The sequence below is a fragment of the Tachypleus tridentatus genome, chromosome 8 (genome assembly GCF_004210375.1).
Source record: "Tachypleus tridentatus isolate NWPU-2018 chromosome 8, ASM421037v1, whole genome shotgun sequence".
NCBI lineage: Eukaryota > Metazoa > Arthropoda > Merostomata > Xiphosura > Limulidae > Tachypleus > Tachypleus tridentatus.
In genome coordinates this window covers 681685-696296 of record NC_134832.1, presented here as the reverse complement: position 1 = coordinate 696296, position 14612 = coordinate 681685, and the positions used below count along the sequence as shown (strand labels likewise).

General features: G+C 32.1%; 1 protein-coding gene across 1 annotated transcript; it reads left to right on the top strand.

Moving 5' to 3' along the window:
- Window positions 1–7: 7 nt before the first annotated feature.
- Window positions 8–10497, top strand: LOC143258402 (peroxiredoxin-2-like). Its single transcript, XM_076517295.1, has 6 exons — window positions 8–361; window positions 792–909; window positions 3681–3797; window positions 5483–5605; window positions 6315–6480; window positions 10371–10497. The coding sequence occupies exons 1-6, from the start codon at window positions 121–123 to the stop codon at window positions 10434–10436; spliced, it is 831 nt and encodes a 276-aa protein (XP_076373410.1). The 5' UTR covers window positions 8–120; the 3' UTR covers window positions 10437–10497.
- The last annotated feature ends 4115 nt before the right edge of the window (window positions 10498–14612 follow it).

Below are 14612 nucleotides of genomic sequence, written 5' to 3'. Positions count from 1 at the left end.
TCTGTATTCTTCATTCAAAAGCTGATCGAGTATTATGTGTTTCTGTATAACATACAGTTTGTATAAATATATATATATATTATAAATACGTATGTATGAATATATAGATTGTTAGTATCTATGGTTGTTATCCATATGGCACTTAACTTGATCTTGGCGCTAACGACGTGGTGTTTCTTTAACAAAATGGCGAATATATGCGTAAGTTTGCTTCGAATTTTTCCGCTTGTAATTTACATCTTTGTGAGAGTGTATAGTGTCACAGGGGAAGAAGCATGTCACCAGTTTGGTGGAGGACATGTATATCCACAAGAAACAACTAAAAGTTTAGGGCATTCTCTACATTGGAGTAAAGCACAAAGTAAGTTAAATAGAACAAATGTGAGGGTAAGCTCCTATACCTTGATAGCGGTTTGTGCAGTAAATTTCGTTTTCAAATTTCAGACTTTTCGCTATGTGTGCACTATTCTTTACAGTTAATATACCAATTGTACCACAAAATTGCTATACAATACCTAAACTGTCTAGTAAGAAAAAGCATATCATTTTATTAATTTAGTTACAGGATTTAAAGAAATATTTGCTATAATTTAGGTTTTATTGTTAATTTATTTACAGGAATTCTTGCACTGTATTACTAGTAATATTACTATTAAATATACAAAATATGCGATATTTTAGTATGATTATATAAGACACTCGAGCCTAGTTGAAAAATATTACTAGTTTGCAATGATGGTAAAATAATTAGGCAAATAAGTGATGTTATATATATATATATATCCTATCAGTATCAAAACCAGCACCAGCCTGGGAAGGAACAGCTGTAGTCAATGGAGAATTTAAGGAGTTAAAGCTGTCAGACTTCAAAGGGAAATATGTGGTTTTCTTTTTCTATCCTTTAGATTTGTGAGTATAAAATTTTAAGTTGTTGAGGTAATTATTAATATAATGCTGCAAAAGTGAAATTGTAAAGAGGTGTTATAGTTTATAATATTAGTTTAATAATAAGTATTTCATTAAGCAGTATATAATATCTGATTAAATGAGCAACTAAACCAGGGATATTTTAATTTAATACTTGTACTACATGGTTGTCACTCAGAAACTTATTAAAACTATTTTAGTTACTGTTAATAATGCACTGATCAACCAATATATATATATAGTTTGAGTGTGCTTGTAATTTATAAGAGATATTTAATATCAGTGTTTTGGTCTCCTTAGAGTCAGGTGTTTAGTTCATAATGTATCTGTAGAAGTATAAAGTCTGTGTGGTGTAGTGCTAGATTTAAAATGTTAGTTAAAAATTTTCCTCTCTTCTAGTACTAATGGTAATATTTTTTGTAGTGAAAAACCTTAACAAGCACCAGACAGAAGCTTATTTTTAGTTGAGTTGCAAAACAATGATAAAATATCATTGAAAATGTGCACTTTTCGTGACGTTTACAGTTAAAAATGCATTCAGTGGTAAAAGGTTCTGAAATGCAGTATATTCACGCAAAGTGTTTTTTTTTTTTTCACAGCTTTAGATTGTTGTTGCTCTTAATTTTATATACTAGTTAGAAAGTTTTTTTTTTTCCTATTTAACTACACCAGGCTAATTATAAACATCAATTAATTCTAACTTAACTCTGAATAGATTAATTTGTAACTTATCTTTGTAATACATTTCATCTTTGTGGCTAACTAGACCAATATATACATATAATTGTAGTGTCTTCATAGACATAGAATTCAGTCAACTTAACTATTTGTATCTTATACAAATTTCATTTGTGTATTTAATTTGCTTGTGTTCAGAAGTATTAATATAAATGTGTTGTGGTCTGTATGAACAATGAGCTTTGGGAGTATATTCCAGATTGATCCAAAATATTCTGTAATTTTTTTTATTTTTGAGTAGTTAATTTAATCATAAAATATTGTTAGTATTTGAGAAAAGTTTCATAAATGTTAGTTTTACCCAATTCAGACTACAGACTATTCAGATAATGTAACTTTAATCTAAGGACATTAAAGAACCTGTTGGTTCATCTAGGTTTTCCCATTCACTAAACTAAAAGAAAATCCTCAAAGCCAGCTCTTATTATCAAAACATTTTTCAAGTTTTCCTTTAAATTCACTGCATATACCACATCTGAAACAATCCACTCCAGAAGCCAAACATCCTATTAAGAGTAAAACTACCAAATTTATATTTGCGTTCCCTATTCTCACCATTAAATATGAAGAAAAAGAAGGTGAATCAACTCTGTAAGTTTCCTTAACAGTCGTAAACACCTCAATCAGTTGCCTCTAACCCTTTTTTTTTCAAGAAAAGAGAAGTTATGAGATTTTAATCTCTCCTAGTAGCCGTCTTCTGAACACTTTCAACAATTCAGTGTCCTTTCTCTAAGGTAAAGAGTCCACAAATGAATACAGTAATCCAGATATTGTGTAATCAGTAGCCTACACATTTAAACTATCTGTTTAACTACAACCTAGCAACATAACAATGCTTGGATGGCTTAAAAGACTTATCAATCACTACACTGAAGTCCTTTTCTTTCATAATGCTGTTGAGGTTATTTCACCAATATTATATTTGTAATTTATATAATAATCTACATGCACAATCTTGCATTTATTGCAATTAAAGCCATCTGCCATAAATTTACCCAACTTGCCAAAGGATCCAAATCCTTCTGTAAAGCAGTAGTATCCTTTTCAAAGCCAGTGACACCCAAAACCATATTCACCTTTAGGTAATTTAGTGGCTATTCCTTCATCTATGTCATTGATGGAAGTCAACAAAAGGAACAGAGGTCTTAACATTGAGCCTTCAGTCTCCACTTGTGGCATTAGCCCAGTTTGACTGAACTTAATTTCTCTACTTTCTTCCATTCAGGCCATTTTCTATCCATTGAGCCAATGTATTCCCATGTATCTACAGAGATAATATTTTTAACAAGCCTTTTATCTCATTGAAGGGGAACAATTTAACACTAATCTTTTTCAGTTTAGTGCACATACAGACCCAGACATCCAAAGGTTATTGAAGATGTGTTATCACTTCACCAAATTTGCAGCTTGTGGATGAGAGAAATGTATAAGGAATATGAGCTAATGACTTATGCTTTAAGGGAATTCCTTGTTCAGAAGGGGAGTAATTACAAGTCCCTATCACAAAGGAGGTTCAGTGGGTTATACAGTCTTCTTGGATAGTTGATTCACAAACTGAATTTCTTGGTGTAGAACATATATGGGTCTGGACAACTAAGGATATCATAGACTTGTTATTGCTGTATCTTGTGAAATATACTAAATTGAGGTTTATCAAGTTTTCTGTTTGCTTTTTGGCAAAGAAGGCAAAAGTTAATCAGTGAGATCATGAATAAGAGCAAAGTTTTGTGAAATCAGTGGTTGTTTATTTGAAACAACTTTGACAAACATTAAGTTTATGCTTTTTCTGCTTTCTAGATTATGATCAATTTTTAAGAAGTCTTCTTTGTTCAGAGTTTGTAAAACCTTTCAAATTTATTGTGATATCGTATATTTGTTATCATTTCAAAAGTAAATCAGTAAAGATTTAAAAACCTTATATGTATTTCATATCTTTTTGTTTAGAAATTATATATTTAAAGTAAATATGCTGTTTCAAATATGAAAAATAGTTCTTTTCACATTTATGGTTTCAGTACTTTTGTTTGCCCCACGGAGATCATTGCCTTCAGCGATAGCATCAGTGCCTTTCGTTCTATCAACACAGAAGTTGTTGCCTGTTCTGTTGATTCTCCTTTCACTCACCTAGCCTGGTAGGTATTAATTAGTCCATTTAACTCTTATGTTTTTTTTTTAATTTACTAGAATAATTTCCTAGTTTTTAATTCAGTCTTCCTTGTTGTAGTTAGGAACCTTGATTTTTTTTTTTTCAATTTAATTATAATTATTGTACATGTATGTGTCTCTATATCTTTAAATGTTTTGTTTTTAATCTTGGTAGTTTAGAGAAACAACTCTGAAGATAGAAAATATTAATTGTCATGGTTAGTTTAAGAATTATATAAGTTACCATGGTATTGTAGTTATTTTAGTTTGTGCATCTGCATTCAGGATTTGAACCCTGTACTGCTTGCATGTCAGCCAGAGGTTGTATGTATCATTTCTGTTAAAATTAAAATTTAAACTTTTTCTTTAAAGGAGTGTAAAATGCACATTTAAATCTGTCTTCATACTTAGTGTGAATTAAACAAATTCAATAGTATTCCAAGCATTATCAATTTTTGGTATCTACTGGCAGAAATTAGAGGGCTCTACATAACGTGATATGGGATGTCTCCATTTAATAGTTGTTCTATATGAACACAAAAAAAATACCCTAATATGGTTTCAACAGTGAACAATAATAAATATCAGTATTTAATGTAATTATGCTTTATACTTTTAGTTATGTAGGTACATGTGTTTTTTTATATCTTGTAGGAAGAGACTTGTCAGTTATAAGCAATAATTCTTTACATTGTGTAAGAAATACCTAAAATATGTTATACCCCTTATCTGAAAACTATATCTCTTATATTTGTAACCTTTGCATTATATTGACCAGTGTTGGTTTTTACTTGCTAATTGCAGGATATATTTTACTTGCATAATAATATCTTTGATACCAAAGGCATAATTATGGATAGAGAGATAATATAAATCCCCCCCCCCCTTCAAAGTGTTTATGGTATGCATAAGTTGTCTTAAGAGTACAGTTAAGTTTCACAGGAAATATGTTCAGTGTTGATGATATTTTATTACTGTTGTATTCAGTTCAATTTCATTTCATACAAAACATTCTTAAGTTTTTTATAATACCTGAAAGAAAGATTATTTATTTTGCTGCAAAAGTGGTTTCTGATAACATCAGGAAGTTTTTTAAAATTAGTGCTTTGACAGTTCATATCAATAGATGGTTCTATCCTTGAATATTGCAGCGTATTCTTCAATAAGTTGAGGATAAATTATATGTAGCTTATACATAAAACAATATTTTTTACATGCATACATGCAACGAAGTGTTACTAACCATTAAGATAAAAATTAAAATGAAAAACATAGTACTATTTGATGTAAATGTAACATTTTTCTTTTTTTTTACTTTTCTGTATTTATATTATTTGTCCATTACCAATTGTATTAAAATGTATGATTATAAATATTGCATATAGATATTACACACTGAATAAAGGCTACCTTATATAAGCAAGTGTTGTCTTTTTACTATGAATAATGTGTAAACTAAATTCCAAGCTTCACAAGCTGATGAAGATTAATGAACAACAGAGTAAAAACTGGGACTTATAATAGTTTACTAAATTCCCTTATTAGCAGTGTTTAGGGCTCTAGTCGAATATCCATTCTCAGTTTTACTTTTTTACCAGGATTGGAACTTTGGACTGCTTGCACATTAGGCATGTTTTTGTACATTTTATTTTTTTTATTTCTTTATTTAAAGGATAAAAACTCCCCGAAAGCAAGGTGGACTTGGACCTATCAATATTCCTATTCTCTCAGATCTAACTCACCAGATCTCTAAAGATTATGGTGTGTTACTAGAAGACTTGGGACACACTTTGAGGTGAGACCAGAACTAGTTTATATTTGTTTTTGTTTAATGTGCTCTAGCAAAACATAAATCTTCTATATTATGACTGATGGGAAAGTTGTTTTTTATTATTAGCATTCGTCTTTTAGGTTGTTTTCCTTGTATGAAAATTTGTTTTTCAGTCTGTCAGTTTTAAAATCACTTGATTATTTTAATATTACATTATGAAAAAATTTTGTACATGTAAAATAAATAGCCTTAGAAAAGTTTTTTAAAAATAATTTGAATTCAGCAATACCAAATTGTACTCATTATAGATATGAATAAAAACCTATAACTTGAGAGTTTTCAAAAGGTGGACCTTTCTTCTCAAGGGACAAACTGTTAGTTGTGTTGGTATGTGTGTTTTTTATATCTTGTAGGAATTTTGTCAGTTCTAAGCAATTATTCTCCAAAAGAAGAAAGGTTAACCTTTTGAAAATGTTCTGGTTATTGGGTTTTTATTCATTTCTCCTGAACCTACATGTTTTTCTGACATCATGAAAATACTCATTATAGATGTTATACAAAATTTAAACTTCTGTTTAAATTATTCTTTCTATTTTTCTCTGTTCAGTTTTGAGATATTTATTAATGTTCTGTTTATTTGTGATAAAAGTTTGGGTAAATAGGGCTAACTTTCAACCTGTTTAAGTTGTGTCTTTTCAGTTTTATATCTTTTAGTTTGGGTTTTTTATTTCAGAGGGTTGTTTATTATTGATGATAAGGGCATTCTACGTCAGATTACCATGAATGATCTTCCTGTGGGAAGATCTGTGGACGAAACATTACGTTTAGTCCAGGCTTTCCAGTACACAGATAAGCATGGTGAGGTGTGTCCTGTGGGATGGAAACCAGGTGGAGACACTGTAAGTAGACTGTGTGTTTTTTAAGTATCTAGGCTGTGTTGTTATACCTCAAAACAAAGCCACAAGTGTAGCAAAATATTTTATATCATTACTTTCTTTTGCTAGTAGAATTAATTTTCTTTACTTTGAGTTGTTTTCTGTTATTCAATGAATATTATAGTTTGCACTGGTTGATACAGAGTAATTGGCTATTTTAGTATATTGAATGTGTATCTTAAATCATTTTTCAGTTTACTTCTATATAAAATATGGTACGTTACTATCTTATTTATAGGTGATATATAAGACTTTAATTTAAATAAAGTTAATTTTTTTACAGCAGAATAAGAATAAATTAACCAATAAGACCTTTTTTCCCCTTTTTATTAGTTATATTTGTGTGTGCTAACAATACCAAGTGTGGAGAGTGAGTGTACCCAATTTAAATTTTGTTACTCATCAGGATCTCTACCAACCTACTTTTAAGTTGAATTTTTTTAGGCAGATTTAGAGTAAGTTAATCTGCGAGATGTTTGGTGTTGTCAAATGTATCATTTGAAATGTTTTCGATCTCCTGAGTTTTAAACTAATTAAATCTCAAATTGGTGAATAGTTGATGGAACTGTGGGTTAAAAGTTTATACTTGAAAAAAAACAATACCCTCAAAGTTGTGGTGTGAGCCTTTATATCACTGTAGCTCTGTATAAAATATGGTTACTGAAGTTACACCACACTTGAGCTCACAATTAGCTCAAATATTTATATACTTAAAAGCATTGATAATACTGAAAACCTTTGTTTTGATTAAATGCTTGAAGCTAAATGAACCTTACTCTGCAAGAAGCTAATTTTCTATGGATTTTAAACTAATTTTACCTTTAATGTACTAGATACTAATTTATCTAAATAAAAAGTTTTGAATTTTCTTTAGATAAACCAAAGTCAGTCACAACTAGTGTTATGTTTTGTGTGTTTATGGTGCCCTCTGTTAGTGATAATTAGAAATTTATGGCTTTTACATTTGTATATGTGTATCTTAATATCTACAAGTTTTGAAATTGTTAAAAACTTGTTTCTGTTGAATTACACAAATAATACATTTTTAAGCATATAATTTAAACTTTTATGTGATATATTTTTTATGGTAAAGATAACATATTTTAGTTTTATTACAATATTTTGCCTAATATCATTTCAAAAAGAAGTAATATTAGTAATATTACATTCTTTCAATACCTGGCTTTCAAACAGCTACTATAAAGCTCGGTTAACTTTTACGATTTGATGAAATCTCAATGTTTCCAGAATGATCATGATAGAGAACTGACTATGTTAATGGTAGGTGATATAACTTTAATTTAAATGAAGTTCGATATGAAAAACAAACAAGAGGGGATCCTCAATAACTACAGCACTTAATTCTTTTAGGAAGGATTAGAGTAAATTAATTTTGAGACCTTTTTTTCCTTTTTTATTGGCTATTTTTTGTGCACCAACAATACCAAGTGTGGAGAGTGCATGTATCTAATTCAGTTTTATTACTCATCAGGACCTCCACCAGCCTACCCCCAGATTAGAAAGGATTTGAGTAAATTAACCTGTGAAATCTTGGGTGTAGTTAAATAAGTCAATCAAAATTATAATTAGATCTCAAATTGGTTAGGAGATGACACAGCTATGAGCTATAACTTTATAGCTTAACCTTAACTATGACTCTCTTAAGGTAGCCAAATGCCTCGTCATCTAATTAGTGAAGCGCATGAATGGATTAACGAGATTTCCACTGTCCCTATCTACTATCTATCGAAACCACAGCCAAGGGAACCGGCTTGGAGAAATCAGCGGGTATCCTCAACCCCGCTGATTGTTGTATAAACAATATGTTATTTTTATAAGTTATAAAACATATAAAGAAAGGGTTATATCTCCATATAATAAGGAGATATATATCACCTTATATATACAGGTCACAGGACTGTATATATAAAAAGATATACAGTTCTTTTTATACATGAAAAAGAACACGAAAATCTGAGCCATTCTGCCACAGCTAACAATAGACTTCATGCTTCTTGAACCTGTTTAGTTTTCTGAAAATTTATTGTATTTTGATATGACTGATCATTAACAGTTGTTTCTGTTTGCTGTCAAACTGTTTATTTGTGATTGAAATCAGCATAATACTTATACTTCATGAAAGTGTTCAATATATAAAGTATATTATTATCTTTATAAGTTTAAGCCTAAAATTTATAAATGTCACTTAATTTATGAAAAATGCTGACTGGAATAATAACATTTACTTAACTTTATAGTTGGTAGCTGACAGAATAATAGAAAATATACTGATACTGCCTAATGAAATAATAGAAATGTTAATAATGATAGCTAAGAAGTAGAAAAGGTAACAATACTGATTAATGAAATAATAGAAACAACAATAGGTAAAATATAAAACATACTGCAATTACTGGCTAATGAAATAGTAGAAACATTAGCAATAATAACTGAAAAACTAAAATAGAAAAACAACCAATACTGACTAATGAAATAATAGAAAAAGTTAACAGAGATAGCTAGGTATGCAATGAAGAGATAACAGCAGCATTTACTGTCACAGTAAAAGAGCTGTCAACTGGTGACATAATAGAAGAGCTAACAATAACAGCTAGTGACACAATAAAAAAACTAATGGTAATAGCTAGTGTGATGGAATAACAATGAGAACTGGAATTTTGGGTGTTAAAACACTGAAAGATGGTGAACCATGATACTAGAAAGGGTTCTTATTCATAATAGAATCATAGACTTCAGATCACTCCCTACTTGTTGTTAATTTGTTAAAGATTTCAATTCATAGGTATACAAATTGCATTTCTTTTTTTGTCACAGGTCACCTCTTGTTCAGTTTTTTGTTGAATATCAGAACTTCTTGCTAAAAATCCTACAAGTGTTATATATGTAACTAATTTAAAACTTTTCAGTTCATGTTTAATGTGTTCTAGCAAAACACACATCTTCTATATTATGATTGATGGGAAAGTTGTTTTTTATTATTATACATGTTAAGAATGGTAACATTAAACCAGAATGTTAAATGGCATAGAAAAACAAAAGTTACATTGTCATGGCAATGGAATTGCTTGGACATTACTTTAAAATAAAAATTACATCTTTTACTGGACTCTGTATAATAAATTAACAGTAATGTTTGGCTCTCAATAACAAAATTTTTTGTTGTGTTCCAACTAATACATCACCATGAAACCTTTGGGAATTCCTAGATATGTTCCAAAGCAGTTTTAAAAATTCCAACATTACTTGCTTTTTAAACTTAATGAGTTTCACAGCCATTTCAGTTTGTCCCCTTGCTAGGTACACATCACCCTGGTATAAATTTCTTTGATACTATTAATAATAACACCTCTGCACAACATTAGAAGAATTTTATATCAGACAAAATTAATGGATTAGCAACTAGCATGTATCCAGGTATTTAGAAAAACATAATCTGTGTTAGCATGTATTCAGGGGGAGATGAGTAAAATTAAAAATTATATATATTAAAACATTATAACAATGCCTTTGGGCACCTTGATAATGCATAATTTTCAATGAAAATTACAAACTTTTTCCAATAGAGCATGTCCTCTGTTTGGCTTTGCTGACACTTGTGTCCTTTTTGTTTTTACAAGTGCGGCACCCCTTGATAATTTTTTATGTACCCTAGATCAGAATGGTGTTTGCCTCACTCAGTTGTGCTCATTCATCAGTGGTATGTGCACAAACATTTTGTGTGTGTGTATATATATTTATGAGTGTGTTTTAAACCAAAATGGAAATTCATGAGATTGTTATAACAAGTTATTTCTGAAATGTACCCATCATTATTATTATTATTATTTCATCAGATCATTCCTGACCCAGAAGATAAACTGAAATACTTCAGTAAAGTTGTGGAAAACAAAGAATTGTGAGAAATCAGTGGAATTGTCAGATTCTAGCATGTGGGCATTTAATAAAAATATTTTTTGTTTATATTGTAGAGGGTTTGTTATTCTTAAGAGAAATGATACTTTTATAAGGCAACATTGTCAGGTTTTAGTCACTGTGTGTTTGTAATTTTTATTTGTATAATTCCCAGAAGCACAAAATATTATGAAATATGCTGTTTAATTTGTTGTATTTGATCAACTGACAACCAGACTAAAAGTAATTTCTGCTTGAAAACAAATTTGTGGTTAAAACATTCCTTTTTTTTTTAGTATACTATTTTTGTACTTTAAGCAAAATAGAAATTTGTGTCAATCTCTTTTTAATGGTTTTCAGTAGTGAAATTTTCAACCAGTTCGTTTATAGATGGTACAGAAAATACTAAAATCATCTAGATATTAGAAATTAAATTAATTCACTGGTTCTTCCCTACACGTTCAACTTCACAAACTTAAAATACAATCCTGTTTTATTGTTACTACGCATTCACTATTTAACGAGATGCGTGCAATAAAAGTTTTTCCGTTATGCAAGAATAAGCCTACGACCAGTTTTACAGTGAAAGTCAGTGAAAATGAAACATGAACTGTAGGAGCAGATGGTAAACAAAGATGTAATAATATATTGATTCATTTTATTCGTTATTTTTTGACGTTGAATACAACAATCATTGTGTCACGTCACGTACTTACTAAGGATACATTTGAAAACTTTTAGGCGATTTTTAATTACGATGACAGAGCATGTGTAACCCTGGAATTATCGACGAAGCCCCTATCGTATTCTTAAAAACTTCTGAAATATGCACAAAATTGATTTCACAGCTGAGATTTTGTTGATTACAGGACCCCCTAATAACGTAAAAAAGTAAAATTACTGACAGTATATTACTTAATGCCGATAAGTACTGCCGACTTCTGTGTATTTTACGTAAAAATGAATTGTTTTACCGAATTATTTGGGCAAGTTCTTTGCGCGGAGTGTCAGAGCAAACAAACAAAATATTTTACAGTGCGTTGCGGTCCGTTGACCCCCATCGGCAGTGAATGATATAAAAACCATTCATGATGAAGAGAAACCCACTAGAAGTATTTGTTTGTTTGTTTTTGAAATTCGCAAAAGCTACTCGAGGGCAATCTGTGCTAGCCGTCCCTAATTTAGTAGTGTAAGACTAGAGGGAAGGCAGCTAGTCATCACCACCCACCGCCAACTCTTGGGCTACTCTTTTACCAACGAATAGTGTGATTGACCATAACATTATAACGCCCCCACGGCTGAAAGGGCGAGCATGTTTGGCGCGACAGGGATGCGAACCCGCGACCCTCAGATTACAAGTCGCACGCCTTAACACGCTTGGCCATGCCGGGCCCACTAGAAGTAAAATGTATACTCAAGACGGCGGATATGGGTATTAAAACTTTAAAATATAGTACATAACAACGTTTCGACTTTCTTAGGTCATATTCAGATTAACCTGGAGTTTCAATACCCGTACCAGGTGTCTTGAAAATACGATAGAAAACCAGTTGTTGCGTCTTTAAGAATATAAATGCAAGATGATGTATAATATATATATTTCTTTTTATAATCCAAAGTTGGCTGTTTTGATTACCGAAATTTTTTGTAAGGCAACTGGAAACATTATGTTTAAAGGCTATTTTATTTTAGGAGTTAGCGCAAACATCTCCATTTCATGGACTTTTTGGGGAGGTTTTGATGAAAAGTAACAAGTTTTTAATTATTATACTTCATAAAGAAGTGTACGCAGTTAGCATATAACAAGGAATTTAATGACGAAAGAAACGGAATGCTAACACTGTCCATTATACATTTTTTACATCTTGTTTGAGTTTCGCACAAAGCTACACGAGGGCTATCTGCTAAAGCCGTTTCCAATTTAGCAGTTTTAGACTAAACGGAAGGCAGCTAGTCATCACCACCCACCGCCAACTGGTGCGTTACTCTTTTACTAATGAGTAGTGGGATTTACTGTCACTTTATAACGGCTGAAAGGGGCGAGCATGTTTGGTAGGACGGGGATTCGAACCCGCCATCCTCAGATTGCGAGTCAAGCGCCCTTAACACCTGACCATGCCAGGCCTAGTACTAGAAACCGGGCTTCGATACCCGGAGTGGGCAGGGCACAGACAGCCCTTTGCGCTAAACAACAACTTTGGTTCACTTGAATTACAAAACGAAAATTAACTGACTGCTTTCTTGGTTGAATACTAGATTTTTCTAGACCTGGGGAGTCAGGATCACTGTTCATTCTCTGCATGACAAAATATTAGTCATATAATGCTGCTTCTCAATTCTGTAAGTGGCTCTGTCATCTTTGTTAGTCGTTTTGTTCAAAATTCGTTTTCTAAATGAAACAAGTACTTGTATAGCACATGTAATATATATATATATATATAATAAACAATTTAAAAAATAATAAGAAATATTTAATACTGCTTACCTGTTTCTCGAGTACTTTCTTTCCCGTTGTTATTACATTTGAAAATCTGATTTAAGTAACTTTTTTTTTAAGGGGGCGTCAAATTAACTTAATTTTTAATGAATATTAGAAAGTTGGATAACTTATGCCACAAAACACTTCTTGAGAACTGGATCATCTTGCCACTAAACACTTCCTGAGAAATGATCACCTGTACCACAAAAAACTACTTTGAAAATTCGACCGCATGTCATTTCTGGTAAACTGGATTATTTGTTATTTCGAAGAACATCTTAACAACTTGACTGTTTGTTTATTTTTAACTTCACGGAAAGCTACCCAAAGGCTATCTGCTTTATCTTGTCCCTAATATTGAAGTGACTGACTGAAAGGGAAGGCAGCTAGTTAAAACCACCCATTGGCAACTCTTGTACTATGCAACCAATGGACAGTGGAATTGGCCGTACAATTATAACCTCTCATGGCTGAAAGGGCGAACATGTTTGGTGACTGGGCTTTGAACCCACAGATGCAAGTCGAGCGCCCTAACCACTAGGCAATAGTACTGAGTCATCTGTACTATAAAGTGTTTGTTTTGGAATTTCGCACAAAGCTACTCGAGGGTTATCTGTGCTAGCCGTCCCTAATTTAGCAGTGTAAGACTAGAGGGAAGGCAGCTAGTTATCACCACCCACCGCCAACTCTTGGGCTACTCTTTTACCAACGAATAGTGGGACTTACCGTCACATTATAACGCCCCCACGGCTGGGAGGGCGAGCATGTTTGGCGCGAGTCGGGTGCGAACCCGCCACTCTCAGATTACGAAGCGCACGCCTTAACGCGCTAGGCCATGCTAGGCCTACTATAAAGTGATCCTGAAAACTGGAAAATTATGTATCCCAGAGAGACTCGCATGAACTGTTCTTGGATAATGCAGAACTTCTTGAGAATTGGCCCGGTGGATTAAGGCATTCGACTCGTCATCTGAGGGTCGCGGGTTCGAATCCCAGCCCCACCAAATATGCTCGACTTTTCAGCCGTGGGGGCGTTATAATGCTAGGTCAATCCCACTGTTCGTTGGTAAAAGTGTTGGTGGTGGGTGGTGATGACTAGCTCCCTTCCCTCTTGTCTTACACTGCTAAATTAGGGACGGCTAGGGCAGATAGCCCTTGTGTAGCTTTGCGCGAAATTCAAAAACAAACAAACAATCTTGAGAATTAGGCTTTCTGTTCTTTAACACTATTTTGGTTTATTCTCATAATTATTACAAAAAAAAAATTCCGAAAACTAAACTATAATCCTAATAATTTGAATGTTCCAATCTTTTAAGTTTTAGACAAGATATTCCATGCGCTTTCTCAGAAGATTGAGAGAAGACTAAGTTGGAAGGAATTATACCTAAACTTCTTTTGCTTTTCTTTTTATATATAGGATAGGCTTGTTCTTCGTGAATTTCTGGATTTCTTTTATTTTACCCTTTATCTATAAAATACCCTATAGTTACATAACAAATTTCCATATATGTATTTCGTTCATCCATAATTCGTATGTTGTAATCTAACGTGCTATCAATACGTTTACAGGATGCAACTTACTTCGTGTCCTCAACACCACTGAATTACTGGAACATTTTCAACTTTATGCAGAAGAACAGTAACTCTTCATAAGAACGATTTCCATAATGCAGTAAGGTAGAGTGGCGTCGCACTTGTTCGCGAGT